We start from the raw sequence: 27,647 nt of genomic DNA on the forward strand, positions 1-27,647 counted from the left end.
TGCACAGCCTAAGGTTAAGCCCAGAAATTGCTTTCTTGATTTCTCCTTAATTTTTTGTTCCCCAAGAGGTCAACTTTTCTTTCTGTATTCAGAACACAGATTTAATTACCCAACTCTGCCATGAATGTCCGCGCATTTGGGGCCAAGCTGTGGGAGCGTAGACAGAACAATAGTGCTCCTTCCTCTGAATTTAGCTCCTGCAGTCTCTTTCCAGCCATGGCTACCGACGCATTGCATATACTGCTTGGCCTTTGAGGAAAAGACAGTAAAATGGAAGGATCTTTGTATTCTGAATATTAGGAGTTCCCTTTATCAGGCCTTCAGCCAGAACCAGGACAGCTGTTTCTGTGTCCCTGTGCCATTTATGGGTTGGCCTGGTGATTATAGAGGGTTTGATGATACTTAAAATTCTTCCACCCAGGCCACAATCACCAAAGATGGCAGGCCTGAAGGTGGTGGTTGTGTACTGTCAGGACATCAACATTTCTAGCAATTTCTACAGAAATAAACTGAAGTACTTGGCCTTCCTTCACAAGCAGATGAACACCAAGCACCACCACCACCACCACTTCCAGCCCCCAGCCACATTTTTTGGCTATGTCAGGCGTGTTGTCCCACAAGAAAGACGAAGCACAGCCATGCTGCTGGGGACTGCTTCAAGGCATTGGATGGGATCCTGCTAACTTCTGACAAGGGAAAGTAGTTGTTGGTTCCTGGGGCGCTCAAGGTTGTGCATCTGAAGCCTATGAGAAAGTTTGCTTGAAGCTGGTGCTATGACATAGTAGGCTAAGCCTCCACCCACACCCCATATGGGTGCTTGTCCCTATCCTGGCTGCTCTTCTGATCCAGCCCTCTGCTTATGGCCTGGGAAAGTAGTGGAGGATGGCCCAAGTGCTTGGACCCCTGTACCCACATGGAAGACCCCGAGGAAGCCCCTGGCTCAGATCGGCCAGCTGTGGCCATTTGGGGAGTGAACCAGTGAACAGAAGACCTGTCTCAGCTGTGTCTCTCCCTCTCTCTCTCTGTAACTCTGCCTCTCAAGTAAATTAATAATATCTTTTAAAAAAATTGCCTACTTGAGATGCCTGGCTCATGAGATTGGCTGGAAGTACCAGGCAGTGACAGCCACGCTGGGGGAAAAGAGGAAGGAGAAGGTCAAGGTCCGTTACCGGAAAAAAAAGCAGCTCATGAGGTCACAGAAACAGGCTGAAAAGAATGTGGAGAACATTAACAAGTTCACAGAGGTCCTCAAAAGCCTTGGACTCATGGCTTGAGCCCAATAAAGACTGTATTTCTCTAAAAGAAAAAAAAAGTCTTCTCCAATTCTCCCTTTTGAGAATTCTCAAAAGTAGTGGTTGTTGCATGTTATGTCCATTTATAGCTGGATGAAGTCTATCTAAGTGCAGCTGCTGATATCTCTGCTCAGTTTTTTCCCTTTGTTTTATTTTATGCCCAACTTCCTTCTTAGGGGTCACTGTTGATCTGCATACCTTCATGCTTGGAGATTGAGGCTGTGCTCAAACCTCTCTAGCTAGTTAGGCTCTACTCTTCACCAGCTGAGACTGTGCACAGAGGTGACTTGAGAGAGCTATGCCAAAACAAAGACCTTGGGGCCTGAAGTGTGAGTGCATTCCTTGGCCCACATATGGATCCATCAGCAGAGAGTGAAAGTTTGTCCATCTTTATAGCTGCTTTTGTAGCAGAGGAGTTATTGTCCTCACTTTATCGAGCTGGAAAACAAAATGCCGTATGAAATTCTGACTTAAAATAGTGATCTTACTGTGGTTTCCCCTTTTTAGGAGCTTTCAGTGCTGCTTCAAACTCAGACTCTATAGCTTGGAGTTTTAAAAAGCTACAGTAATTTGACTTCACACTTAACTTATTTATACCACATCATTCAAGTTCTACATTTGCTTTCCTGTCTCTGAGTTTTTGTAGAAGATGTTCTTCCTGTCCTGAATGTTTTTTCTGTTACTTTTCCAAGACGCTTTATGGTTGATTTAACTCCATGTTGTTTTTAAAGAAGTATTATGAGAGGCAGAGAGGAAAGAGAGAAATAGAGAGTTGGAATTGGCATTCACTGGTTCACACTGCAAATGCTCATAATAGGTCTGGGTTAAATCCAAAGCCAAGAAATAGGAATGTAATTCAGGTATCCCACATGAATGGCAAGAACTCAATTACATGAGCCCATCACTGCTGCCTCTCAGGGTCTGCAGTAACGGAAAACTGGAGTCAGGAGCCAGAGCTGGACATGGAATCCAAGTACTCTGATGTTGGATACACACATCTTAATTGCTAGGCCAAACTCCTACCCTCAAGGGGCATTTAATTAATGGTCTACCACCTCTTCCAAGTGGTCTTTCCATGCTCTCCAAATTAGAATTACATTTTCTCCTCCCCCACAGTTTAGCACTTCTCTTTTTCTGCATTTTTCAGTCTTCCTGTGCTTCTGGTTATGAGCTTCCTGAAGGCAAGGACATGCTGTATAAGTTGCATCACCAGTGACGTCTGGTTCAATTCTGTGCACACGGTTGGCTCTTAGTGAAATGTTTGAGTTGAATTAATGGTGGGGATCTGCATGCTGTGGGCTTAATTTTGTTCTTACATGTGAGTTTCTTGAGTGTACACTGTAGAGTGCCACTTTTTTTCTGTGCTTATTTGGCAGTTTATGTGAAGAAGAATGGGTACTGCGGCTGGTGCTGTGGCACAGTAGGCTTAGCCTCTGCCTGCAGCTCTGCCATCCCATATAGGTGCCAGTTTGTGTCCCAGCTCCTCCTCTTCCCATCCAGCTCTCTGCTAATGGCCTGGGAAAGCAGTAGCAGATGGCCCAAGTGCTTCGGTTCCTATGCCTTAATGGGAAACCTGGAGGAGGCTCCTGGCTCCTGGCTTTGGATCAACCTGACTCTGGCTGTTGTGGCCATTTGGGAAGTGAACCAGTGGATGGAAGACCTTTCCCTCTGTCTCTTCTTCTCTCTGTTTATAACTCTACCTCTCAAATTAAATCATTAAAAAAAAAAACAAAAAACCAACCATGGGTACCATGTGATTTCTTTTCTTTTTCTTTTTTTTTTTTGACAGGCAGAGAAGATAGTGAGAGAGAGAGACAGAGAGAAAGGTCTTCTTTTGCCTTTGGTTCACCCTCCAATGGCCGATGCGGCCGACGCATCTCGCTGATCCGAAGCCAGGAGCCAGGTGCTTCTCCTGGTCTCCCATGCGGGTGCAGGGCCCAAGGACTTGAGCCATCTTCCACTGCCTTCCCGGGCCATAGCAGAGAGCTGGCCTGGAAGAGGGGCAACTGGGATAGAATCCGGCGCCCCGACCGGGACTAGAACCCGGTGTGCCAGCACCGCAAGGTGGAGGATTAGCCTGTTAAGCCACGGCGCCGGCCACCATATGATTTCGATTTGAATGGAAATTGTTTGGTAGCTATTTACCACATGACCATTTGTTATGAATAAGCAAATTTAAATATGATATAGTAGACAAGAAAGGTTATTTTGGAATTTGTTAAGATATTATTTCTAACTTTAAGTCTAATGCGTGTAGCCCTAGATAAGTACCTGACATCATCAAGCCTTGTTTACTCGTTAGATATGAATTCCTTTGTTTTGATGAGTAGATTTTATATTTTGTAAATACTTGACACAAGCTGGTTTTCTATAATTGTCTATCTGCGTATGTGAAAATCAATTTTATCCAGTGTATCAGAAAAGAGCACCCCCTTTTAAAGGAAACACCTGTCACATGATAGCAGCAAGAATAAAATATATTGATCAAGAAAATCAGCTTAACATTAGTAAGAGCCAATTGATTGTCACAGAGGAAGACTGATTTGTCACATTTACCTGAAATGTAGGGTTAGCTTTGCAGGAAATCCAAATATTTCTCTGATGGTTTAATAAGGACAGTTACAGGTAAAAATTTCTTGTTTCATAGTCAACTCTCAAGACACGTATTTGGTTTTTCCTTATCCAAACAACTTTCTAACTCTATAACCTTGCACAAGCCCTTAAATTGATATCAAATCTTAAAGGGAAGATTATTCACTGTCTAGATGGAGGCTGAGTACAAATGAGCACACTCTCCATCTGCAGCCCTGAGCACATAGTGAGTTCAGTGAATCTATCACTGTACTTCTAATGTAAGCAGGAGGAAGACAAACATAGAAGCAGTTTGAAGAGATGGGTCTTAGAGTGAGCTTTGAAGAGAATCATCTTTGAAAAAGCAGAAGGAAAAAATTCTAATTCTGAGCCTAAGCATGTACATGATTGGTTTATTTGGCTTTAAGATGCAATGACTTCGAACAGCCATTGTTTTGACTATTGAGGAACAGTTTTTTTTCTTTAATACTATTTGTTGAACTCTTTATTTAGTATAGGTTAGTCATATGTGTATAATGTTAACTGAAAATAGATCTTAGTAAAACGTAAGAATGAGAATAGGAGAAGGAGGAGGAAGAGGGGTGGGAGTGTGGGTGAGAGGGCGGATATGGTAGGAAGAATCACTATGTTCTTAAAGTTGTACTTACGAAATGCAGGAAAATTTGTATACCTTAAATAAAAGGTTTCTGGGGGGTAGGGGAAAGGAAGATTATGGTATGATTGAAATTTGTGCTCAGGGATGTGAGTTTGGGCAGGAAGGATGGAGACAATGAAATATAAAAATTTTGGAATTTTTTTAAAGATTTACTTATTTTATTTGAAAGTCAGTTATACAGAGAGAGAAAGAGAGGCAGAGAGAGAGAAAGAGGTCTTCCATCCACTGGTTCACTCCCCAGTTGGCTGCAATGGCCGGAGCTGCGCCAATCTGAAGCCAGGAGCCCAGGAGGTTCTTCTGGGTCTTCCATGTGGGTGCAGGGGCCCAAGGGCTTGGGCCATCTTCTACTGCTTTCCCAGGCTATAGCAGAGAACTGAGTAAGGAGCGGAGCAGCCAGGACTCGAACCAGCGCCCAGGCGGCTTTAACTGATACACCACAGCGCCAGCCCCAAATTTTGGAATCTTAACCTAGCTTTGAATCTCTTTTCTGATATTTGTTTTTAGTAAAGTTTACATACTTTTGGAAATTCCTCTGAACTTGTTTTCTCATCTAATAAAGTGGGGAATAACACCTACCTTGTTTCTGTGAGAATTAAAGTAGCTGTCACAATATTGGGCCTGTAATGAGTGGTGGCAGATAGTAGGCTTCATTAATTTGCCTTAGATTGCTGAGAGCCTTGAATGCCTTGCCAAGCAGTTAATATTCTGTTCTGAAGTTTTAATTACACTCATTTTCATAGTAAATGTTGAATTATTTTAGTCGATGCAGAGTGTTTACTTTCATATCATTGAAATGTTGTCTTTTTGTACAAACTATACTAAGAATACTGTAGAATATTGTAACAAGATTGTACTTTGTTCCTCAGAATAAAAAGGTAGACATGCTTTTGGGAGCAGCCAAGAAGGACATTAGTCATTTCTTTTAAAACAAAAATAATTGAAATGTTTTGTTTTTGTTGTAAAAAACCACACAATTAAAAGTTTACTTTTTATCCATATTTCAGTGTATAGTAGTTTTAATATGGTGCAACTGAGCTCTATAACTTTTTCATCTAGCAAAACTGAAACTCAGTACCCACTGAATAGTGAATCCCCTCTGCCTCTCACCCCAGTCCCTGGTACCTATCATCCTACTACTTTAGGTTTCATAAAAGTGGGATCACGAAGTACTTTTTTTTTTTTTTTCCAACAGCTTCTTAAATTTATTTTATTTAGAAGGCAGAGAAATACTAATTCACTCTGAAAAGACAGCAACAGTCAGGGCTGGGCCAGGTCAAAGCCAGGAGCTGAGAACTCAGTCTGGGTCTCCCACGAGGTGACAAGAACCCAAGTTTGGCAGGCGCCACGGCTCAATAGGCTAATCCTCCGCCTGTGGCGCTGGCACACCGGGTTCTAGTCCCGGTCGGGGCGCCGGATTCTGTCTCGGTTGCCCTTCTTACAGGCCAGCTCTCTGCTGTGGCCCGGGAGTGCAGTGGAGGGTGGCCCAAGTCCTTGGGCCCTGTACCCGCATGGGAGACTGGGAGAAGCACCTGGCTCCTGGCTTCAGATCAGCACGATGCACCGGCCGTGGCGGCCACTGGAGGGTGAACCAACGGCAAAAGGAAGACCTTTCTCTCTGTCTCTCTCACTGTCCACTCTGCCTGTCAAAAAAAAACAACCCAAGTTCTTAAACTATCACCTGCCTCCCAAGGTACCCACTGGCAGTGGAAACAGAGCTGGGACTGAAACCCTGACACTCGCGTAAGGGTTGTGAGCATCCCAACCTGTGACTTAATTGCTAAACTGGACATCTGCTACAGGTGTTCATCTTTTTGTGACCTGATTTGTTTCACTCAAGAATTGATCTTTTCACTTTTGTTAGCCCTTTGTATGTCTTTGGGGAATTGTCTATCCCAGTTCTTTGTCTGTTTTTTAATCTGATATTTTGGTTTTTGTTGTGGCGGTATAGTTGTAGAAGTTTCTTATGTATTATAAATATTAAGTCATAATAAGATATCTGGTTTGCAAATATTCCCTTTCATTCCCTGGGTTGCATTTCACTCTGTTGGTTATCTCCTTTGCTGTGCAGGAGTTTTTAAGTTGAATGTGGTTCCTTTGTTTTCTTTTGTTGCCTATGCTTTTGACTTCATATTCAAATTCAATGCCCAGAAGCTTTTCCCTTATGTTTTCTTCTGGGAGGTTTTTGATGTTTGTTTTTCTTATGTTTAGGTTTTTAATCTGGTATTACTCTTTTCTTAAGATGTTCTATGTTTTTTGAGCAGTGATTAAGAAGTCTTTATTAAAGAGAGTCTGTCAGGAATTTGCTATACTTAACCCTTTTACCCCCTCCTTTCTTCCCTCTTGTCCTCCCTCCTCCTCTTCCTTCCTTTCCTCCCTTGTTCTTTCCTTCATTGCTTCCTTCCCTCCCTTATAACTGAAGATAATGGACTCACTCTTTTGTTGTTGTTAATGATTGTGATGTTTTATTAGTAGAATTATGGTGAATTCATTGTCAACAACAATTTGTTTTTTCCTTGGTTAGCAAGAAGATGAGCCTTAAGTCTGAACGCCGAGGAATTCACGTGGATCAGTCGGAGCTCTTATGCAAGAAAGGATGTGGTTACTATGGCAACCCTGCTTGGCAGGGCTTCTGCTCCAAGTGCTGGAGAGAGGAGTACCATAAAGCCAGGCAGAAGCAGATTCAGGAGGACTGGGAACTGGCAGAGCGGTAAAGGGACTTTAATTTGGGGTGGATTAACTGGATATGTACTCTGTCGTTATCCAAATACATGTTTCTCCTGTCTTTTTGAGCTATTAAGTCAACTTAGGAGAAGAGATTTTTTTTTTCCTGTTCTCAGTCAGCATTTAATGAACAGCTTTTAATGATTGCTTCATTTTGTATTTTTCCTAACTTCTGATAATGTCTTCTTTTGGGTGTGTTAGTCTTAGTTCTGTCATTCAGACTGTAAACTCCCTGGAATAGAAGAATGGAGATTTGCATACCCTGTGGTGAAGATTAAGTGAGATTATACATACAAGGGGAGTCTTCAAAAAGTAATGGAAAATGCATGCAAGAAGCTATAGATGGATTTCAAAGTTTTTTGCACCAGAATAAATTTTTTATTTCAATTTTTCCACAAACTTTTTGAAGTGCCTTTGTGTGGTATATTCAACACAGGGTTTAGCATACAGTTGTCATCAATCATTTCACTCACTCTGAGGGTTATCATTCAGTTATAGATATTGCAGATGCAGCCGATTCAAAGAGTTTTTGCTTTCATTTACATCTCCCTACTCCCAGCATTTTCCTGCTAATCTTCCCCTTGTGTCCTTAGTGGCCTCACTGATTATCCAACTAACTGAAAAATCTTGGAGTCATTCTTTATTTAAGATTTATTGATTAATTTGAAATTCAGAGTTACAGAGAGGCAGAGACAAAGAGAGATGTCTTCCATCCACTGGTTTACTTATTACCACAACAGCTGAGGCTGGGCCAAGGTAAAGCTAGGAGCCTGTAACTCCATCTGGGTCTCCCATGTAGGTGAAGGGTCCCAACGCTTGGGCCATCTTCCACTGCTTTCCCAGGCGCATTAGCAGGGAGCTGGAGTGGAACTGGAGTGACTGGGATCCGAACTGGCACCAGTACGGGATGCCAGCTTTGCAAGTTGTGACTTGGAGTCATTTTTAATTTCCCCTTCACCTAGCTTATTATCTACTGCCTCTTGAGTAAATTCTACATATTTCAGCTCAGAAAAGTTTGTTGAATTTTATCTTCTTATTTTCCAGGTCTGTATTTTCTCCCCACTTAACCTTTGTAATATACTCTTAATTATTGTCTATATCTCTAGTCTTTCTACTCCTCAAGTTATTCACAAAGCTACCTGCATTATCTCTAAAGCACAGATCTAGTAATGATACCTTCTTGAGTTTATAATCTTTGTCCCCTGCCACATGAAGAAATCCAGGATAACAGTGGGCTTAGCAATCAAGGTTCCTTACCATCTGATACTTTCCCGTATGTCCAGTGCTGGAGTTGATCACATTGTCAATGCTATGGCTACACTGCCCCTGTTCTGAACAAACCACTTGCTTTCACATTTGTAGTTTATCTTCCTGGCATGTTCTTTCACTTTGTAGAGTCCTGTTCACCTTTTTTTTTTTTTTTTTTTTTTAAGATTTATTTATTTACTTGAAAGGCAGAGTTACAGAGAGGCAGAGGTAGAAAGAGATCTTTCATCTGCTGGTTCACTCCAACAGCTGGAGCTGCGCCAATCTGAAGCCAGGAGCCAGGAGCTTCTTCCTGGTCTGTCATACAAGTGCAGGGGCCCAAGGACTTAAGCCATCTTCTACTGCTTTCCCAGGCCATAGCAGAGAGCTAAAGCAGAAGTGGAGCAGCCAGGACTCAAACCAGCACCCATATGGGATGCTGGCACTTCAGTTGGTGGCTTTACCTGCTATGCCACAGCACCGCCCCCCGCCCCCCCATTCACCTTTTAAGACCCAGTCCACATTTCATCATTGTAGAGCTTTCCTGTATTCTTATACCAGCTGATTTCTGCTCTCTACTATGGGAACATTCCCTTTCTATAATAATTATTGGCTTATCTGTTTCTGCATTCCAGCCTTGTACAGGTAAAAGGACTGGGCTTTTCTTCCATGTAACCCATGTGTGACTGCTGCATGAGCATGATCAATTGGGTAGTGATGATCTCTCTTTTTTTTTTTTTTTGACAGGCAGAGTTAGACAGTGAGAGAGACAGAGAGAAAGGTCTTCCTTCCTTTGGTTCACCCCCCAAATGGCTGCCACGGCTGGCGTGTTGCACCAATCCGAAGCCAGGAGCCAGGTACTTCCTCCTGGTCTCCCATGCGGGTGCAGAGCCCAAGCACTTGGGCCATTCTCCACTGCACTCCTGGGCCACAGGCAGAGAGCTGGACTGGAAGAGGAGCAACCAGCGCCCCAACCAGGACTAGAACCCGGGGTACTGGCTCCGCAGGTGGAGGATTAGCCTAGTGAGCCATGGCGCAGTGGTGATCTCTTGTCAGAGACCTCAGACCTATTTGATAGCTTTAGCCTCTAGTTCTAAAAAGTTTCCGATTCTCTTCAATTCACTGAATAATAACCTACTGCAGGGAACACTTAGAGAATATCTAGATCATTCTTAATTGTCTCTTGAATTACAGACTTCAACGGGAGGAGGAAGAGGCCTTTGCCAGCAGTCAGAGCAGCCAAGGGGCCCAATCTCTCACATTTTCCAAGTTTGAAGAAAAGAAAACCAATGAAAAGACCCGAAAGGTTACCACAGTGAAGAAATTCTTCAGTGCTTCTTCCAGGGTTGGATCAAAGAAGGGTAATTTTCTGACTCATTTTTTTTTTCCTTTTGACTAGATCTAGGAAGCTTTCTAATTTTTGTAAGCTTTTAGAGAACAGCCTAGTTTAAGACTGAAATTGAGTTTGAAGGTCAGACAGTGTAGGAAACCAGTACTTTCTTTGGTTGGAGGGCATAGTGTCTTAGAGAAGCTGTTGTTTGTTCTATAGGAGGAATAAAATAAAATAGCAGGATATATTTGCTTATAACATGAATTCCTCTCCAGATGTCTGTCTCTCTATGCTTTTATATTATTTGGACCTGCTTTGTTCTTTTTTATGTCTCTCACTGTCTAGCTGATCAGAAATGGCTGTTTCTGGGGTGAAAATCTGGGAGAGAAATTTTGTGAGAGCTTACTTGAGACGTTGTGTCTTGAGGAAATATACAGAGAATATATAAGAAAAAGTTCACTTAGGACTCTTAGCGTGGATGAAAGTAAGCCATAGTATTTTCTAGTGCATGGATTTGTATGTAGATGATTTTATTTATCCACAGTTTTAAAAAATATATTTAAGAGACAGAGAGCAAGCTCCCATCTGCTGGTTCATGCCTCAGATGTGCATAAAAGCCAGGGTGAGGCCAGGCTGAAGGTGGGATCCAGGAACTTAATCCAGGCCTCCCACTTAGTTGACAGTTATTTAAGCATCACCTGCTGCCCCTGCCCTCCGCCCCTCCCCAACCCCTCCCACCATGGTCTACATCAGCAGGAAACTAGAATTGGGAACAGAAGGTGGGAAATGAGCCTGAACACACTGACATGAGATAGGGGCATCTTAACTGCTAGGGTAAATGCCTGCCCTAGCCTGCTCCTTAAAAATACTGTGTAACCAGCAGGAGGATTATCATTGAAGTCACACTTATTCTGCCATTGAGCAAATGAACTAGTTGCAGTGACCTTGCATGAAGAGCAAGAAAAAAGTTCTGTTATTAGGGCTCAGTTTCTTTCGATATTCAGTGAGGTAATTTTTTTTTTTTTTTTTTGACAGGCAGAGTGGATAGTGAGAGAGAGAGAGACAGAGAGAAAGGTCTTCCTTTGCCGTTGGTTCACCCTCCAATGGCTGCTGCGGCCGGCGCACCATGCTGATCCGAAGGCAGGAGCCAGGTACTTATCCTGGTCTCCTATGCGGGTGCAGGGCCCAAGGACTTGGGCCATCCTCCACTGCCTTCCCAGGCCACAGCAGAGAGCTGGCCTGGAAGAGGGGCAACTGGGACAGAATCTGGTGCCCCGACCGGGACTAGAACCCGGTGTGCCGGCGCTGCAAGGCGGAGGATTAGCCTATTGAGCCACGGCGCCGGCCCAGTGAGGTAAATTTTAAAACATTAGTGAGACTGGGACCCAATATTGATGCTGTCAGAAGAGCTTTTCTCTTGGAACTCTCTCTAGGTCCACAGTCCCCACCCCAGAGTAATTTTCTTTGCCTAAAGGCAACAAAATAAATAATAATGTCACCTCTTAAGATCCTTGCTGGTCTACCAGATATGGTGACTACTGTTTTCTTTGTTTTATTACAAAGAAAGATTGCTTATGACTAAAACCACAATACTTCTGTTTAAGAAATGTACACTTTTAATAATCTTTATGTTCAAATTGATTTGGAGTTATTTCTTTATTGGCAATTAGTTGTAGCAATTTTCTCTTTATTGCATAAGAAGGGGGAATAATCAATACTTGCAGAGATAAATAAGAATATATTTGGCTCATAATTTATTAGGAGGTAGTATAATAAGGTGGTTAAAAGCATAGGCTTTGGAGTCTGGGTTTGAGTGCCAGCTTTGCCATTCACTAGCTGTGTGACCTTGGAAAAGCTAATCTGAGTCCTTTCTACTTGGAAGAACAATAATACCTACTGCAATGAGGCTGTGAAGAGGATTAAACGAGTTGATGCAAGTACGTAAAGCGATTAGCACAGTGCCTGACAAACAAAGTAAGAGAAGTAAATGTTAGCTCCAGTGTTAGATATTTTAAAGGCAGATAGCTTTTCTGATAGAATAATTTCTGCTGGTCAGAAGCTCAAGGGCATTAATCAAAGCCGTTTATTGCTGCTTCACTTAAATTCTGTTTCCTGCTTTGTGAAAGGCTTGTTAACCTTGTATGGAGAATTTGTGATAGGTAGTGAAATAGTATGTATTTTTGACAACAGATGAAATAGTAAATAATTATAAAACTATCTGTTCTAACAACCTTGTCTTACAAATGACTGTATGCAGTCCATGAAGATTAACTAGCTTACTGAAGGTTATGTAATGAGTTGAAACGTTGGGACTCTGGTCTTCTAATCCTGGTTCACCCTTTTCTCCTTATATACCTTTACCTCAAATATGTATAGCTGATTGATTAATATAAATATATGTTGGATAAGGCTTCTCTTATTTAAGTACATGATAGTCGTGCACATTCTCTCACTGTCCTTGCTGGCATAAGAAAAAATCTCTGTACAATGTGGGTCATATCCTGGGAAGATTCATAATCCAATGCAGAGCCTGCATTTGAAAAAAAGGTTATTTATCTGAAAGGCAGAATGGCAGAGGAAGAGAGAGAGAGATCTTCCATCTGCTAGTTCACTCCCCAAATGGCCACAATAATCAAGATTGGGCCAGGCCAAAACTGAGAGCCTAGAGCTCTATCCCAGTCTTGCACATGGGTGGCAGGGGCCCAAGTATGTGGACGATTTTTTGCCATTTTGCCAGGCACATTAGCAGGGAGCTGATCAGAAGTGGAACAGCCAGAACTCGAACCGGCACCTTGATGTGGAATGCAGGGGTAGTAAGCAGTGTCTTAATTCACTGTGCCACAACATTGACCCCAGAGCCTGTGTTTTAAAAATGAATGATCACAATTGATTTTTATTTTAAAAACATGTATACAGAATAGTTTTTACCTTTTTTCTTTTGGATAATAGTTATGTACTTCAGATTTTTTGCCATTTAGTTGTTCTGTTTTTGTAGAAAGTTTCTGATGGGAAACTTGAAGTTTGTTTGTTTTTAAAGATTTCTTTGCGAACGGGGCCATCAAAGAAGGAGGTACCCTTCTCCGAAGGGAGGAGAGAACCTCCACTTTGACTATGACCCTATCGGAATAAGATCAAAGTCAGCGAACTCTAAAGGCTTCCATAGCCCTGGCAACTCATGACTAGAGCCTAGGGAGATTACTGACGCCATGAACAGGAGTGTCAAATTGTTAAGTCAGCAACAGGAGTCACTGTGTACTTACACCCCATGTGGGATCTGTCCCTAATGTGTCATCTAAAGCCAAGTGATGCTATGACTGGTACTGAAACAGTATTTTTATACTTTGCGTTTCTGTGTGGGCACAGACTGATGAGGTCTTTTCTAATTATATACTGAAGTGATCTTCTGTATATAAAGAGAATTGGAAATGAAAAAAAAAAAAAACTGGTGTTAAATTGGAAATGGCATAGAAAATTAATTAATTTGAAAAAAAAATTATGTAGGATCTCTGTCTTTAATGTGCTGTACATTGCTATTTAATGCTATAATTAGTAATCCAATGGTAGTTTTTTCACTTGATGTTGCTATATGGGCAAACTGTTGAAATCTTTACCTAATATATACTAAACTGATCTTCTGTATACAAAGAGAATTGAAAATGAATCTTTACATGAATGGAAGGGGAAAGGGAGCGGGAAAGGGGAGGGTTGCGGGCGGGAGGGAAGCTATGGGAGGGGGGAAGCCATTGTAACCCATAAGCTATACTTTGGAAATTTATATTCATTAAATAAAAGTTAAAAAAAACAAAACAAAACAAATAATAAAGAGATTTAATTTATTAAAAAAAAAAAAAAGATTTCTTTGCAAAGCAGAGTTACCAGAGTGGGAGGGGAGGGAGAGACAGAGAGAGAGAGATCTTCCATCCTTTGGTTCACTCCCCAAATGGCCGCAACAACTGGAGCTGGGTTGATCTGAAGCCAAGAATCAAGAGCTTTTTCTGAGTCTCCCATGTGGGTGCAGGGGCCCAAGGACTTGGGCCATCTTCTGCTGTTTTCTCAGGTGCATTAGCGAGCGGGGAGCTGGATGGGAAGGGGAGCAGCTGGAACTCAAGCAAGCACCATAAGGGATGCAGGCATGGCAGGCAGTGGCTTTTACCTGCTATGCCACAGCACTGCCCCAAACCTTAAACTATTTTTAAAAATGCATGCTAGGGAAGAGGATGCTATTGGATCTTTGTTTCACTGATTTTTTTATATAATTTTGCCAGGTAAACTCTGTTTTTCAGACTGATTATTTGGTCATTGTATGTGGATAAGGTTAGCCTATACTAAATATACGTCTAATTTATTGAGTCTAGGCTAGAAATTAGACTTTTTGTATGTTTTATTCCTTATTTAACTTCCTTAATACATGATACCCTTGCTCTTGATATTTTACATCTGTTTATTATTGGTGGTACACATGTGCACACACACACAAAGAGCTTTTAAATCAGAGCAGCTTGGAAGTATGTAAGACATAACCTTCTAAGGGATTTGAATAATATCTTAACATCCTGTCAGAGTTAGGCATCAGAGAGGGTACATCAGAGTTTACTTTCAGTTCTCTTAGTCTCTAAAGGAAGTAGGCTGTACAGGCCGGCGCCGTGGCTTAACAGGCTAATCCTCCGCCTTGCGGCGCCGGCACACCGGGTTCTAGTTCCGGTTGGGGCGCTGGATTCTATCCCGGTTGCCCCTCTTCCAGGCCAGCTCTCTGCTATGGCCCGGGAAGGCAGTGGAGGATGGCCCAAGTCCCTGGGCCCTGCACCCACATGGGAGACCAGGAGAAGCATCTGGCTCCTGCCTTCGGATCAGCGTGATGCGCCGGCCGCAGCGGCCATTGGAGGGTGAACCAACGGCAAAAAGGAAGACCTTTCTCTCTGTCTCTCTCTCTCTCACTATCCACTCTGCCTGTAAAAAAAAAAAAAATAAAATAAAAAATAAAGGAAGTAGGCTGTAACTTATAAAGTAAATCCTGGAGGGTTGGCCAAGTTGAGACACTTGTCTGTATGTTCCAAATGCCCTTTTCTTTTAGAGTTCATATGAATGTACCTGAGTAGAATCTTGTTTACCCTTTTTATGAGTTGAAAAGAGTGTCCTAGGAGCAACATATTTTCTTTTTAGAATTCAGTTGTCAATCTCTCCTCCTAGGCCATAAACCCTACATTTATTCCTCACTAAAATGAATGAGGGCTTTTTGAGAGAAATGACCAATTTTGAGGTTGCAGCAGGGAAGGAAAGTCCCTTCAAAATTTTAAGGACATGTCAAAAGACCCAGAAGCCAGCTTGAAGGGTCTCCTATTGCCTGCTGGCCAAATCTGAGACATGTCTAAATAAGGACAATAAATGGAGTGTAAGTAATGGAATAAAATCATAATCCCTCAGTCCATTCAACTAATGTAATAGGTAATGAAGGGGCCGGTGCTGTGATGTAGCAGGTAAAGCTGCCACCTGCAGTGCCCAGTTTGAGTTCCAGCTGCTCCACTTCTGATCCAGCTCACTGCTGTGGTCTGGCAAAGCAGTAGAAGATGGCTCAAGTCCTTGGGCCCCTGCACCCATGTGGGAAAGCTCGCGGCTCCTGGCTTTGGATTGGCGCAGCTCCAGCCGTTCGGCCATCTGAGAAGTGAACCATCGGATGGAAGACCTCTCTACCTCTGCTTCTCTGTAACTAACTTTCTTTTCTTTCTTTCTTTTTTTTTTTTTTTGACAGAGTGGACAGTGAGAGAGACAGACAGAGAGAAAGGTCTTCCTTTGCCGTTGGTTTACCCTCCAATGGCTGCCGTGGCTGGTGCGCTGCGGCTGGCGCACCACGCCGATGCAAAGGCAGGAGCCAGGTGCTTCTCCTGGTCTCCCATAGGGTGCAGGGCCCAAGGACTTGGGCCATCCTCCACTGCCTTCCTGGGCCACAGCAGAGAGCTGGCCTGGAAGAGGGGCAACCGGGATAGAATCCGGAGCCCCGACTGGGACTAGAACCCGGTGTGCCAGCGCCTCAAGGCGGAGGATTAGCCTATTGAGCTGCGGCGCCAGCCTCTGACTTTCAAATAAATAAATAAATCTCTAAAAAAATAGGTAGTGAAGAGAGAGAGATAACAGTCAATATAATAAGAGTTGATTCAGGCATTTCAGCAACGGGTACTGAATCTGGGAACAGAGAAGGGAGTTTCCTGAAGAATAAGTTATTAACATGATTTCAGCTTAACTCCCAAAAATCATTAAAAATGGAGAAATAATGCCAGCATAGTGGGTTAAGTCACCGCCTGCGGCACTGGCATCCCACGTGGGCACCGATTCAAGTCCTAGATGCCCCACTTCTGATCCAGCTCCCTGCTAATGAGCCTGGGAAAGGAGCACAAGATCACCTAAGTGCCTGGACCCCTGCACCCACATGTGAGACCTGGAAGAAGCTCCTGGCTTCAGCCTGGCCCAGCCCTGGCCTTCGTGGCCATTTGGGGAATGAACCAGCAAATGAAAGACATCTCTCTGTCTGTCTCTCTGTAACTGTCAAATAAATAAAATCTTAAAACAAAAAAAAAGAAAGAAATAGTAAATGTAAAATGGTTGTGGGGGGCAATGGATAGACATGTGCCTATAGATACAGTACTTTGAAAAAAACATAGCCGGTGCTGCGGCTCACTAGGCTAATCCTCCGCCTTGTGGCGCCGGCACACCGGGTTCTAGTCCCGGTCGGGGTACCGATCCTGTCACGGTTGCCCCTCTTCCAGGCCAGCTCTCTGCTGTGGCCAGGGAGTGCAATGGAGGATGGCCCAAGTGCTTGGGCCTTCACCCCATGGGAGACCAGGAGAAGCACCTGGCTCCTGCCATCTGAACAGCGCAGTGCGCCGGCCGCAGCGCGCCTACCGCGGCGGCCATTAGAGGGTGAACCAACGGCAAAAAGGAAGACGTTTCTCTCTATCTCCCTCTACTGTCCACTCTGCCTATCAAAAACAAACAAACAAACAAACAAACAAACAAACACCATATCACTTAGGAAGTATTTAAGCTGAGAATTTATAACCTGAATCCAATCATTAGGAAACGAATGGGTAAACTAAAATTGAGGGTCATTCAATCATTTATTGTCCTGTATTCATCAAAAATATCATGTTATGATATTTATGAAAAAGAAGGATTGGGAAAGGTTTCCAGTTTAAGGCAGTCTAAAGTTACCTACCCCTGCATGTCTACTGCAGTGTACGGCCCTGTATTGAATCCTGTATCAGAAAAAAAACACACACAGCCTTTTGGGAATAATGTAAAAAATTGTAAAAGAGATTTTAAATTAAGTAAAAGTATTGTATCAACGTAAATTTTCTGAATTTGATAACTATACTGTATTATATAAAGGGACATCCTTGTTATTAGGAAATACTAATATTAAAAGGTAAAGAATATGCTATATATAATCTATCCTGAAAAGGTTTAGGAAAATAATACATTTAGTAAAATGTATTAAGTTTTGTGAATTTGAATTTAAGATATAAAGAAACTCTTTGTAGCAATCTTGCAGCTTTTTTTTTTAAAATTTGCAGTTACTTCAAAATTATAACTATAGTCCTTCTGTATTCAATGTTTTCCCAAGACCTGAATTTTAGATGTTAATTAAGTGGAAGCATGGTATTAATTGTATCATTTGAAGAATTATTAATGAATTGCTGCATTAATCCTGAGGCCCTCTGATGCTGAGATGAAACAGATGTAGCTAATGGTCTCCCAAGCTGATTTTGGACACATTTGAATTTGTGCCTGTTAGAATTGCTTCTGCAGTAAAATGCCTGCTTTCATTTTCTTTTTCAGTTTGAACAGTTTGTCTATTAGGTTTATCTTATAAAATTACCTTTTAAAATATCCAATAGAATGTATTTGGAACATGATCAGTTCTGTCCTTTGCCTAGGAGTCTGAGAAATTTTTCCTGACACCAAATATGTGGTATCTTTTATTATTCTCTGACATCAACTGGATGTCCAACAATTCAGGCCTGTTCTGACACTTAGCTACCTGGAGTTAGCATAGACCCCACAGGTTAAGGGGTCAGTCTCACAAGACTGCCCTCTCTTCCAGCACCATCAGTAGCCTCACCCACCAGCTGTTAACCAGGGATTCCCATAACTCCCCTCTTCAAATGCGATGATTTGTTACAGTGACTCACAGAACTTAGGAAAATACTAATATTTACCAGTTTATTACAAAGGATACAACTCAGGAACAACCAAATGAAGAAATGCGTTGGGCAAGGATTGAGAGGAGACCTGCTGCAGAGCTTCTGTATCTTCTCTGGACAAGCCACTTTCCCACCCTTCCTTGTGGTTTAGGGGTTTTTATGGATGTTCAGTTAGACAGACACTATTGATTAATTCATTGGCCATTGGTGATGAAAAATCTTTAGCTTCTCTCATGTGGGGTGGGAGTGGAAGTTCCAGTTCTGAGCATGTAGCTGGTTCCTCTGGTAACCAACCCCCATAGGCCCCCTTATTAGCAGAAACTTAGATATAATTGAAAGGGACTTAATAGGAAAAACAAAAGGTGCTCCTGTCACAAAAAATTACAAGGGAATTCTGAGGGCAAAGACCAAATATTTATTTGTTATACTACAGATTACCATTTAGTCCATATTAGATGGTCATGTGCTACATAATGGTGCTTCCGTCAACAATAGCATACCCAGTGATGGCACAATAAGATCATATCACCTAGTGATGGTGTGGCCTTCTTAGTTGTAAGCACATTCTGTGATGTTGATGATGAAGTTTTCAGACATATTTCTCAGAAAGGATCCTTGGTGTTACATCCCTATGGCAGTTTTAACAGTGTCCTTCATTCAGAAGAACTGAATCAGAAGTACAGTTTAGCTGATTTGAGAAATGTGTGAGGGTTTTAGTAAATTTTTAGAGATTGAGATATAAAATGTATTTTTACTGGATTAGAAATAGTCTTTACTATGTGATCGTGTTCTTTTTAGGGACTGTTCATGCTGTTTTGACTCTTTCACAACCATTCTTTGAATAAACATATTAGTGAGGGTTTTGCTTTCACAAGTTTACTTTGCATATTAAATATTTAATGGATTATTATGTAATCTACCTTTTAGACAGCCACTCATAGTAGGTGCAGATGTAATGCTAAGAGGACATTGTGCTGTGGTCGTGAAAAACTTGGGCTTGGGAATCAAACAGATCTATAATATAAAGTCCTAGCTCTTCTTTTACTGTGGCGTGACTTTGGCATATAAATGACTAAAGATTTTTAACTTCAGTTTGTGCACTTGTAAAATGATATCACCTGTCTAGTCACATCGTTAAAGATTAACAAGAATGTGTAATACCTTTAGCATAGTGTTTGACATACAGAAAACTCTCATTGAATGGCAGCTATAAATATTATCATTATAATTAAAGTGTGTGTGTGTGTGTTCTGATGAGAAGACTTTTTAAACTGAGTGTTTAGATTGGGAATTGGAAATTCTGATAATCCTGGTTGACTGGCTATACTTGAAATAGAGGCTTTGTTTCTGTGTTGATTTTTAACTTGAAGAGCAAGCAGTTGCCATTTGGGCCCTAGGCAGAACTGTAACTGTAAGGTTGGTGAAGTTGTTTTCCATCTCTCTGCTCACTTCTTTCATCTTATGTACTGAACACCTGTTACTGTTCAAAACTACCTCACTTCCTTCTTTGGACCAAACACCTGAACTGTGTCTTTCACTTTCTACTTTTTAATCCAAGCTTCTGCTCTCTTTGCAAGAGCTGAATTTTAGTTTGGTTGAAGAGAAGAAAACCCAGTGCTAATTTTTAGTAGTTTATGCTAGTTTATAAGTAGCTAATAAAGTTAATTTTCATTTATATTTCAAGAGTTTAAACAATGAAAAGCATCTGTCTTTGGAAACATATTTCTGGGAGGGAAGTGTGCACAAGGAAACAACAGAGGGATGGTTACAGTTTCCCTGCTTTTTACCGACTTTCTAACCTCCAGCCTCATGTAAAGGTCTCAGGGTTGTTCTCTCTACTCTTTGATTTCTGTTTTGGGCAGCTCTTTCTCTAGTCTTGGGTAGTCTTCTCACACGCTTGGGCAGGACTCAAGGGAAGCGCTCTGCAGATACCTGAAGCCTTTTCTGTTTAGCCCCTGTCTCTCTAGTATTTGGCCTTGTGAATTCTAGCCAGCACGGTGGTCTCCCTGACTCTAAACACTGCCTTCTCAGTTCAGCAAGTCTGCGGGACTCTGCCCTACCCAGGGGTACAGTCAGCAGTGAGCTGGGGCAGGACTTCTGTACTTCTTTCCCTTCCTGCAAAGGTTAATCTGTCTCCCTTCTAATGTCTGAAAACCATTATTTCATGGATGTTATCTGACTTTATGCTTGTGAAGGTGGCAAGGTAAACCTGCTCCCTGGATTCCATTATGACTAGAAGTGGAATTATCAGATTACGTGAAGGATTAAATTCCAAGTATTAAAGAGTTTTCTCTAAGCATATAGAAATTAACACAATTTGGCCAGCGCCACAGCTCACTTGGCTAATCCTCCGCCTGTGGCGCCGGCACCCTGGGTTCTAGTCCCGGTTGGGGCACTGGTTCTGTCCCGGTGCTCCTCTTCCAGTCCAGCTCTCTGCTGTGGCCTGGGAAGGCAATAGAGTATGGCCCAAGTGCTTGGGCCCTGCACCCTCATGGGAGACCAGGAGGAAGCACCTGGCTCCTAGCTTCAGATTGGCGCAGCACCGGCCGTGGCAGCCATTTAGGGCATGAACCAATGGTAGGAAGACCTTTCTCTCTGTCTCTCTCTCTCACTGTCTAGCTCTGCCTGTCCAAAAAAAAAAAAGTTAACACAATTTTTGGTTTTCTTTTTGATGGAAAAAATGTTTCAGGAAGAAAATGCCTGGTTTTGAGTTAGACTGTACCTGATTTATGTATTTAAAAAAAAAAAAGTAATATGTTTAGATGGCTCAAAAATAAAACTTTGTAGTCCAGTTTCCTTTCCACTATGTGTCTGTATCCCTTGCCCATCTAGTCCCTAAATACCACCACTCCACTTCCCTCACACTTATAAAGCTTTTGTTGTTTCTTGTGTATCTTTCTCTGTTTTTGTTCATTTACAAGCTTATATATTCTTATCCCAGTTTACTGTTTTATATAAGAGTGCAAAGCATATACCCTGTTTTTTTAAAGTGATTCTTTCTGTATTAGTGTACAAAAAGCATCCTTTCTTCAAAACCTGTGTAATATTTCAATTTATGGGTTATACCATAATTTATTTAGTCCCTGGGTTCTGACCAATTATTTCCCATCTATTTGTATTACAAGGAGTGTGAGAATGAGTAGCTTCATACCTGCTTCATTTTGTACTTGTGCAGTTATATCAGTTGAAAATTTATGGTAAATGCGTGTTTAATTTCAGTGAATATTGCCAAATTGCTCTTCATTATGTTGTATCATTTTACATTCCTCTTGCATAGTACGTAGTATAAGACTGCCTGTTTCTCCATATCCTCAACTGCATCAAACTTTATTTTTGTGTTATGTTTTAAATATTTGTGTGTTATTTGTGTTAATTTTTTAAATAGCATCTCATAGTTGTTTGTATATTTGTCACCATGAGTGAAGTTGAATATCTTCCCTATGTTAAGTTCCATCTATATTTCTTCTCTGTGTGCTGTTAGTATTCTGTATTTGTTTCTCTACTGGACCTTTGGATTGTTTTTTATTTTTTATTTTTTTTAATTTTTGACAGGCAGAGTGGACAGTGAGAGAGAGACAGAGACAGAGAGAAAGGTCTTCCTTTGCCGTTGGTTCACCCTCCAATGGCCGCCGCAGCTGGCGTGCTGCAGCTGGCGCACCGCGCTGATCCAATGGCAGGAACCAGGTGCTTCTCCTGGTCTCCCATGGGGTGCAGGGCCCAAGCACTTGGGCCATCCTCCACTGCACTCCCTGGCCACAGCAGAGACCTGGCCTGGAAGAGGGGCAACCAGGACAGAATCCAGCGCCCCGATTGGGACTAGAACCCGGTGTGCCAGCGCCGCAAGGTAGAGGATTAGCCTATTGAGCCACAGTGCCGGCTGGATTGTTTTCTTTCTCTATTTATAGGAATCCTTAGAATAGCTCTTAGTGATATCACATGCAAATATGTTTTTTCAAGTTTATTGTGTGACTTAAAATTATTATTTTTTTAAAGATTTATTTGAAATGGAAAGTGACAGAGGGAGAGACAGAGATCTTCCATCTGCTGATTCACCCCCAAATAGCCATAGCTCCTGGGGCTGGCCTAGGCCAGAAGCAAGGAACTCCACCTGGGTCTCTCATGTGGGGCCCAAGTATTGGACCATGATCTGCTGCCTTCCCAGGTGTATTAGCAAGAAACTAGGTCAGAAGCAGAGCAGCCGGGACTCAAACTGGCACTCCAGTATAGGATGCCAGCATTGCAAGTGATGGCTTAACTTGTGGAGATACAACACTGGCCCCTATTTTGGCTTATTTGAAAGACACAGAGAGAGTCCATCTGCTGGTTCCCTCCCCAAATGTCCTCAACAGCCAGGACTGTGTAGGCCAAAACCAGGCTTCGAGAACTCCATTCAAGTTGCCCCCAGGGTCAGACTTTCTGAAAGCACTTACTCTCTGGTACTGCACCTTTGTCTCCATTCTCCAAAGTTCCTATTTTCCTTTCAGTTATATTTGAAAAAGGGAGAGTTGTGTGCCAGGTGATCAGATGGTGGGTTTTTTGCTGTATGCCCTGTCATGTTCATTATACTACTTGGATGCATTCTTTGACTTTGAGCAGTGTGACTTGTAAACTAAATGTTGAGTGAATAATTTTGTGCTTCTACATACACAAATTAGTTGTTTATTTTTGGCAAATAAAATGGAATTTAAAGGTTGTCTAACATTTTGTATGTCACCTAACATTTTTGTAATTCCTTTACTTGTTGACTAGTTATATAAACTCAAACAATCTTTCAGAAGGTTGTATAAGATAGTGGTGCCATTCTGTATTAATGACTAAATGTATAGATCTCAGCATGATATATTTTGACTAAGAAGATACTAATAGAGCAACTTGTATTTTAAAGGAATATCTTTTAGATTGTATGTATAGTTTTGTCTATACATCCTACTTATAAAAGATTTAGCTTACTCTAAGGAAGGTTATCCAAATATTTGAACATAAAATGATTTAAGTTCAAGTTTAACTTTGATTAATGTAATTTAAATAACCTTAAGTTAGGTACTTAAAGTAATTCCATACATGGATCTTCTATGTAATGAAACTTACTATGTTTAATTTTCCCAGCAGAAATTCAGGAAGCAAAAGCTCCCAGTCCTTCCATAAACCGGCAAACCAGCATTGAAACGGATAGAGTGTCTAAGGAGTTCATAGAATTTCTCAAGACCTTCCACAAGACAGGCCAAGAAATCTATAAACAGACCAAGCTGTTTTTGGAAGGAATGCATTACAAAAGGGTAGGTTGAGAATAACCACTTAGAAGCATAGAGTTTTGCTTTTAGGAAAGGTTTTAGAGATGATATAGTAAACCTTATCATTGTATACTGGAGAAAATCAATACCCAAAGATGTTAAGTTACTTACCTAAGGAAAGCATCTGAATTAAGTTAAAACCTGACTCTCAGGCTAGTACTTTTCCACTGTGATTCAGTGGTGTTAGGATCTTCCTTGCATGGAAATTCTGACACTGAAGCTACTTGAATCATGTATTTTAGTAACAGACCTTCCTCTCTCGTACCTTGTAAGTAGTGTAAACTGCCACAGGAGACCTTTAAGTAACAGTTTGTTAGACCAGTAGCAAAAATATCGGGTTTTTGATTTTTAGGTTTTGATTTTTAGGTTTCTTCTATCTGTTCCGTTAAAGAAGGGAAAGTTAGAATTTAGGCATTGAAAGGTACCTTAGCAACTGTCTGATTCCAGTCTTCTTACTTTATAGATGAGGAAGTAGAGAGCCAAAGAGGATAAGTGACTTGTCCAAGGTTACACAGTGAGAATTTGCCAGTGTCAGAACCGGAACTAGTGACTTCCATGCTCTTGCCCGTAACCTAGTGTTTTGGTTCTAATCCATATTTTCAATTGCAATAACGAATAAGAATGCCTGTACAGGGTATTGTTTTGTAAGTAGGGACTAATTCTGTTGTCACATTCTACAGCCATTGAACTCAGAATTAGCTCTAATAGTCCCTTCATAAAGTGAGGAAGTCTGAAACTATACCATGTTTAACTGATTAGCCGTAGTCTAACTGGTCAGACATCAGCAGGCAAATAAGGATCGGACTTTTCTTAAAACATTTTTTATGTATCAAATTCAGTTCATAAAGGAGAAAAAGGAATAAGCCAGCCTTCTTTTCCTCCAGGTATCTGTGCACAAATTATGATATTTAGACATAAAGCAAGCAAGCTATCATTGATTTTTTGAGCTAAAAGCAATGATTTTCTAGTCATTGTATTTTAAGGACCTATTTAACATGAAAAATCATTCTTATGTGTTTGACACTGACCCATTGACATTGCCAGAAATTGATAATTCTTCCTACTACACCCCACAGTATTCTTCCCCGGATTTCTGAGGTCTAGAACAATAAATCACTCTTGCCAACATCACTTCCTGCATCATTCTTTTCTGCTTCAATCTTAGATTTAGCTTACTTTAAGGAAAGTTGTCTTTTTCTTTATTAAAAAGATTTACTTCTTTCTTTATTTGAAAGGCAAAATTATGGAATGAGAGAATCTTCCATCCCCTGGTTCACTCCCTAAATGGCCACAACAGCCAGGACTGGGCCACGCCAAAGCCAAGAGTCTAAATATCTGTCTGGGTCTCCCACATGGATGTATCTTCCACTGCTTTCCTAGGAAAGCAGGAAGGTGGATTGGAAGTGGAGCAGCAGGAGCACAAACCAGAGCCCATATGGGATGCCAACATTGTAGGCGGCAACTTAACCTGCTGCACCACAACGCTGACCCCACCTGCCCCCAGTGTGCCCTGTTTTTAAAGTGAATAACCCTCTCCTTCATCATGAAACAGGTACTTTAATGTTTTGGTGATTACAGTAAAGCTTTCTACTCATTTAATTTTCAGGATTTCTCAGTTCAGTTTTCAAAATGATTTTATTAGCAGTCATTCTGATGAACTCTTTTCCCTTACTAAGGAAGCAGTTATGCACAACATAAGACCTTTTGCTGGTTTCATAGTTCTTTTCCCTGCCATTCTGTAGCAGTATGGTATTGAATATATTATATAGGCTTCAATCCGCCTCCCTGCTTTCTGTCAATGCTCATGAAGAAACTATCTTTCTATACCTGAATTAGGAAGAAATAATATTACAGTTTAAGCTGTGGCGAGATCCTCACTTGCCTTCTGGTCCTGGAATAAATACAAAGATAACTGTCCTCCAATACCTTAAAATGACTTCATTATTCTAAACCATGTGGTTATGGAAGGAGTAGAGACCACCAGAATAACAGAAGCATGCACCCAAAACAAAGAAAATTTAATCAACCAAATGGACTTTTAAAAAACCTTGTATTTGAGGGCCGGCGCCACGGCTCAATAGGCTAATCCTCCGCCTTGCAGCGCCAGCACACCAGGTTCTAGTCCCGGTCGGGGCACCAGATTCTGTCCTCGTTGCCCCTCTTCCAGGCCAGGTCTCTGCTGTGGCCCGGGAGTGCAGTGGAGGGGTGGCCCAAGTGCTTGGGCCCTGCACTCCATGGGAGACCAGGAGAAGCACCTGGCTCCTGCCATTGGATCAGCGCGGTGCGCCAGCCGCAGCACGCCAGCTGCGGCGGCCATTGGAGGGTGAACCAACGGCAAAGGAAGACCTTTCTCTCTGTCTCTGTCTCTCTCTCACTGTCCACTCTGCCTGTCAATCAATCAATCAATCAATCAATAAAAAAACCTTGTATTTGAAAAGAAGAGAGACACGAATCCCATACTGTTGGTTTATTCCCCACGTGCCTTCAATGCCTAGGGCCTTCAATGCACAGGCCTGTGTCAGGAGCCAGGAACTCAATCAGAATCTTCCATGTTTGTGGCACAGACCTGAGTACTAGAACCATTACTTGCTGCCTCTCAGATTGTGCATTAGCAGGAAATTAGAATCTGGAAACAGCCTGGATTTGAACCCAGGCACCCTGAAATGGAATGCAGGCATCTCACTCTGCATCTTAACCACTAGGCTAAGCACTTACCCCCAAGTAGACTTTCTTTTTATGGTGAGAAAATAAGGGGGAAGAAAGTGACCTGGGACCCAGTTTTAAAATCAGAGTTGCAAAAGTGAGAAGTCAAGCATTAAGACAATGGGAAAGCATCTAAGCTGGGGGAATAAGAAACAAAGGTAGATAAATGAACCTGTAATTATGCTGAAAGTGGTGAATGAATAAAAATAATAAAAGCCATGCCAGAGAAGCATACAGTGATATGTGAGAGGAAGCTTCAAACATTGACGGGCAGCCATGGTAGCTCAGTGTGTGACAGGATAGAAGCTTTGACAGGGACTGAGAGTTTGCATCAGTGGACCAAAACTTGGTGGAGAGACAAATTTATATGGCATCCAGGGCTTCTACAAGGACTTGTTGAAAGTTGCAGACGTTTTGGAGAAGGCAGTGCATTTTTTGTTTTAAGAATTATTTATTTATTTGAAAGGCAGAGTCACAGAGAGGGAGGGAGAAACAGAGAGAAAGTGAGATCTTCATCTGCTGCTTCATTTCCCAGATGGCTGCAATAGCCAGCAATGGGCCAGGTGAAGCTAGCAGGTAGGAGCTTCATCTGGGGCTGCTACATGGGTGCAGGGGCCCAATCACTTGGATTGTGTTCTGCTGCTTTCCGAGGCCATTTGCAGGAAAATGGATCAGAAGTGGAGCAGCCCATACTCGAACTGGCATCTATCTGGGATGCTGGTATCACTGGAGGCAGCTTAACCTGACACACTACAGCACCAGCCTCAGTACATTGCGTTTTAAAAGAAGAAATTACTAAATACCCTCTTCCTGAAGAAGCTCGATGAGGCTCTCATGATAAGTACCATCCAGACTGAAGCACAACTGGCCCTAGCTGAAGCCTGTCAGTGCCAACTTGAGCATTTAGGAGCATGTTGCTTGGAGGGAAGGAGCCAGACACAGTGGTTCCAGTTAACAAAATGGGGTGCAAGCTATGTGGGTGCCCCTGAGACCTGCCATAGTGTGTGTGTTGGAGGGGCTGAGAAAGGAAACTCAGCTGCCTTGTACAGAATTTTTTTTTTAATCACATATTGTAACTTATGAAAGGCTGGTTCATCTTTTCTCATCTGTGAGTAATTTGACCTTTCCCCAAACTTTGTTGGGAAGCTTAAGCTGGTTGCACAATTGCATTAATGAACTCTTATTTGGGTCACTGAGTTTTAGTACCACATGTTTAATAGTTCCATATAGGTAGGGGACCTCTATAGTATCAGGAATGATGACTCCCATGAGTGACATCAGAGTATTTTAAATGAATGAAATGTCATAGGGAATTTTTACTGTTTGAATGCTGTGCAACTCATTGTACCTCATTGGAAGTTACTAGAATACTTAGCCTGCTACAAGTTTCATTCAGCAAAGGAAAGACATTTATCTTGGTGAAAAAAAATCTGTGGCCTATATGAAGAATGTCTGTGGGCTCATTTATAATTAGTCACTATCAAGCTGCTAAGAATGATCATTATCTGGCTTTTCCCTGGAGATATGAAGTGAACATATATAACTTACTAGTTCTTACCAACTATGCTGGTAATTGATATGACAAATGAATTACTGTCGGTCGGTGTCATGGCTCAATAGGCT

The 27,647-nt window shown here is 41.8% G+C and overlaps 1 protein-coding gene and 1 pseudogene across 2 annotated transcripts in view; both read left to right on the top strand.

The window, feature by feature from the left end:
• Positions 1–27,647, top strand: part of RABGEF1 (RAB guanine nucleotide exchange factor 1) — a 72,986-nt gene that overhangs the window by 24,999 nt on the left and 20,340 nt on the right. The window contains exons 2-4 of one of the 2 annotated variants that reach the window (XM_062180144.1): positions 7,061–7,246; positions 9,700–9,866; positions 23,137–23,306. In XM_062180144.1, the coding sequence (XP_062036128.1) occupies positions 7,068–7,246; positions 9,700–9,866; positions 23,137–23,306 (516 nt within the window). In that variant the 5' untranslated portion in view covers positions 7,061–7,067. The remainder of the gene's footprint in view (positions 1–7,060; positions 7,247–9,699; positions 9,867–23,136; positions 23,307–27,647) is intronic. The other variant, XM_062180145.1, reaches the window with a different exon arrangement.
• LOC133750501 (large ribosomal subunit protein uL13-like) lies at positions 438–1,274 on the top strand (annotated as a pseudogene).

This window comes from Lepus europaeus, chromosome 21 (assembly GCF_033115175.1).
Source record: "Lepus europaeus isolate LE1 chromosome 21, mLepTim1.pri, whole genome shotgun sequence".
NCBI lineage: Eukaryota > Metazoa > Chordata > Mammalia > Lagomorpha > Leporidae > Lepus > Lepus europaeus.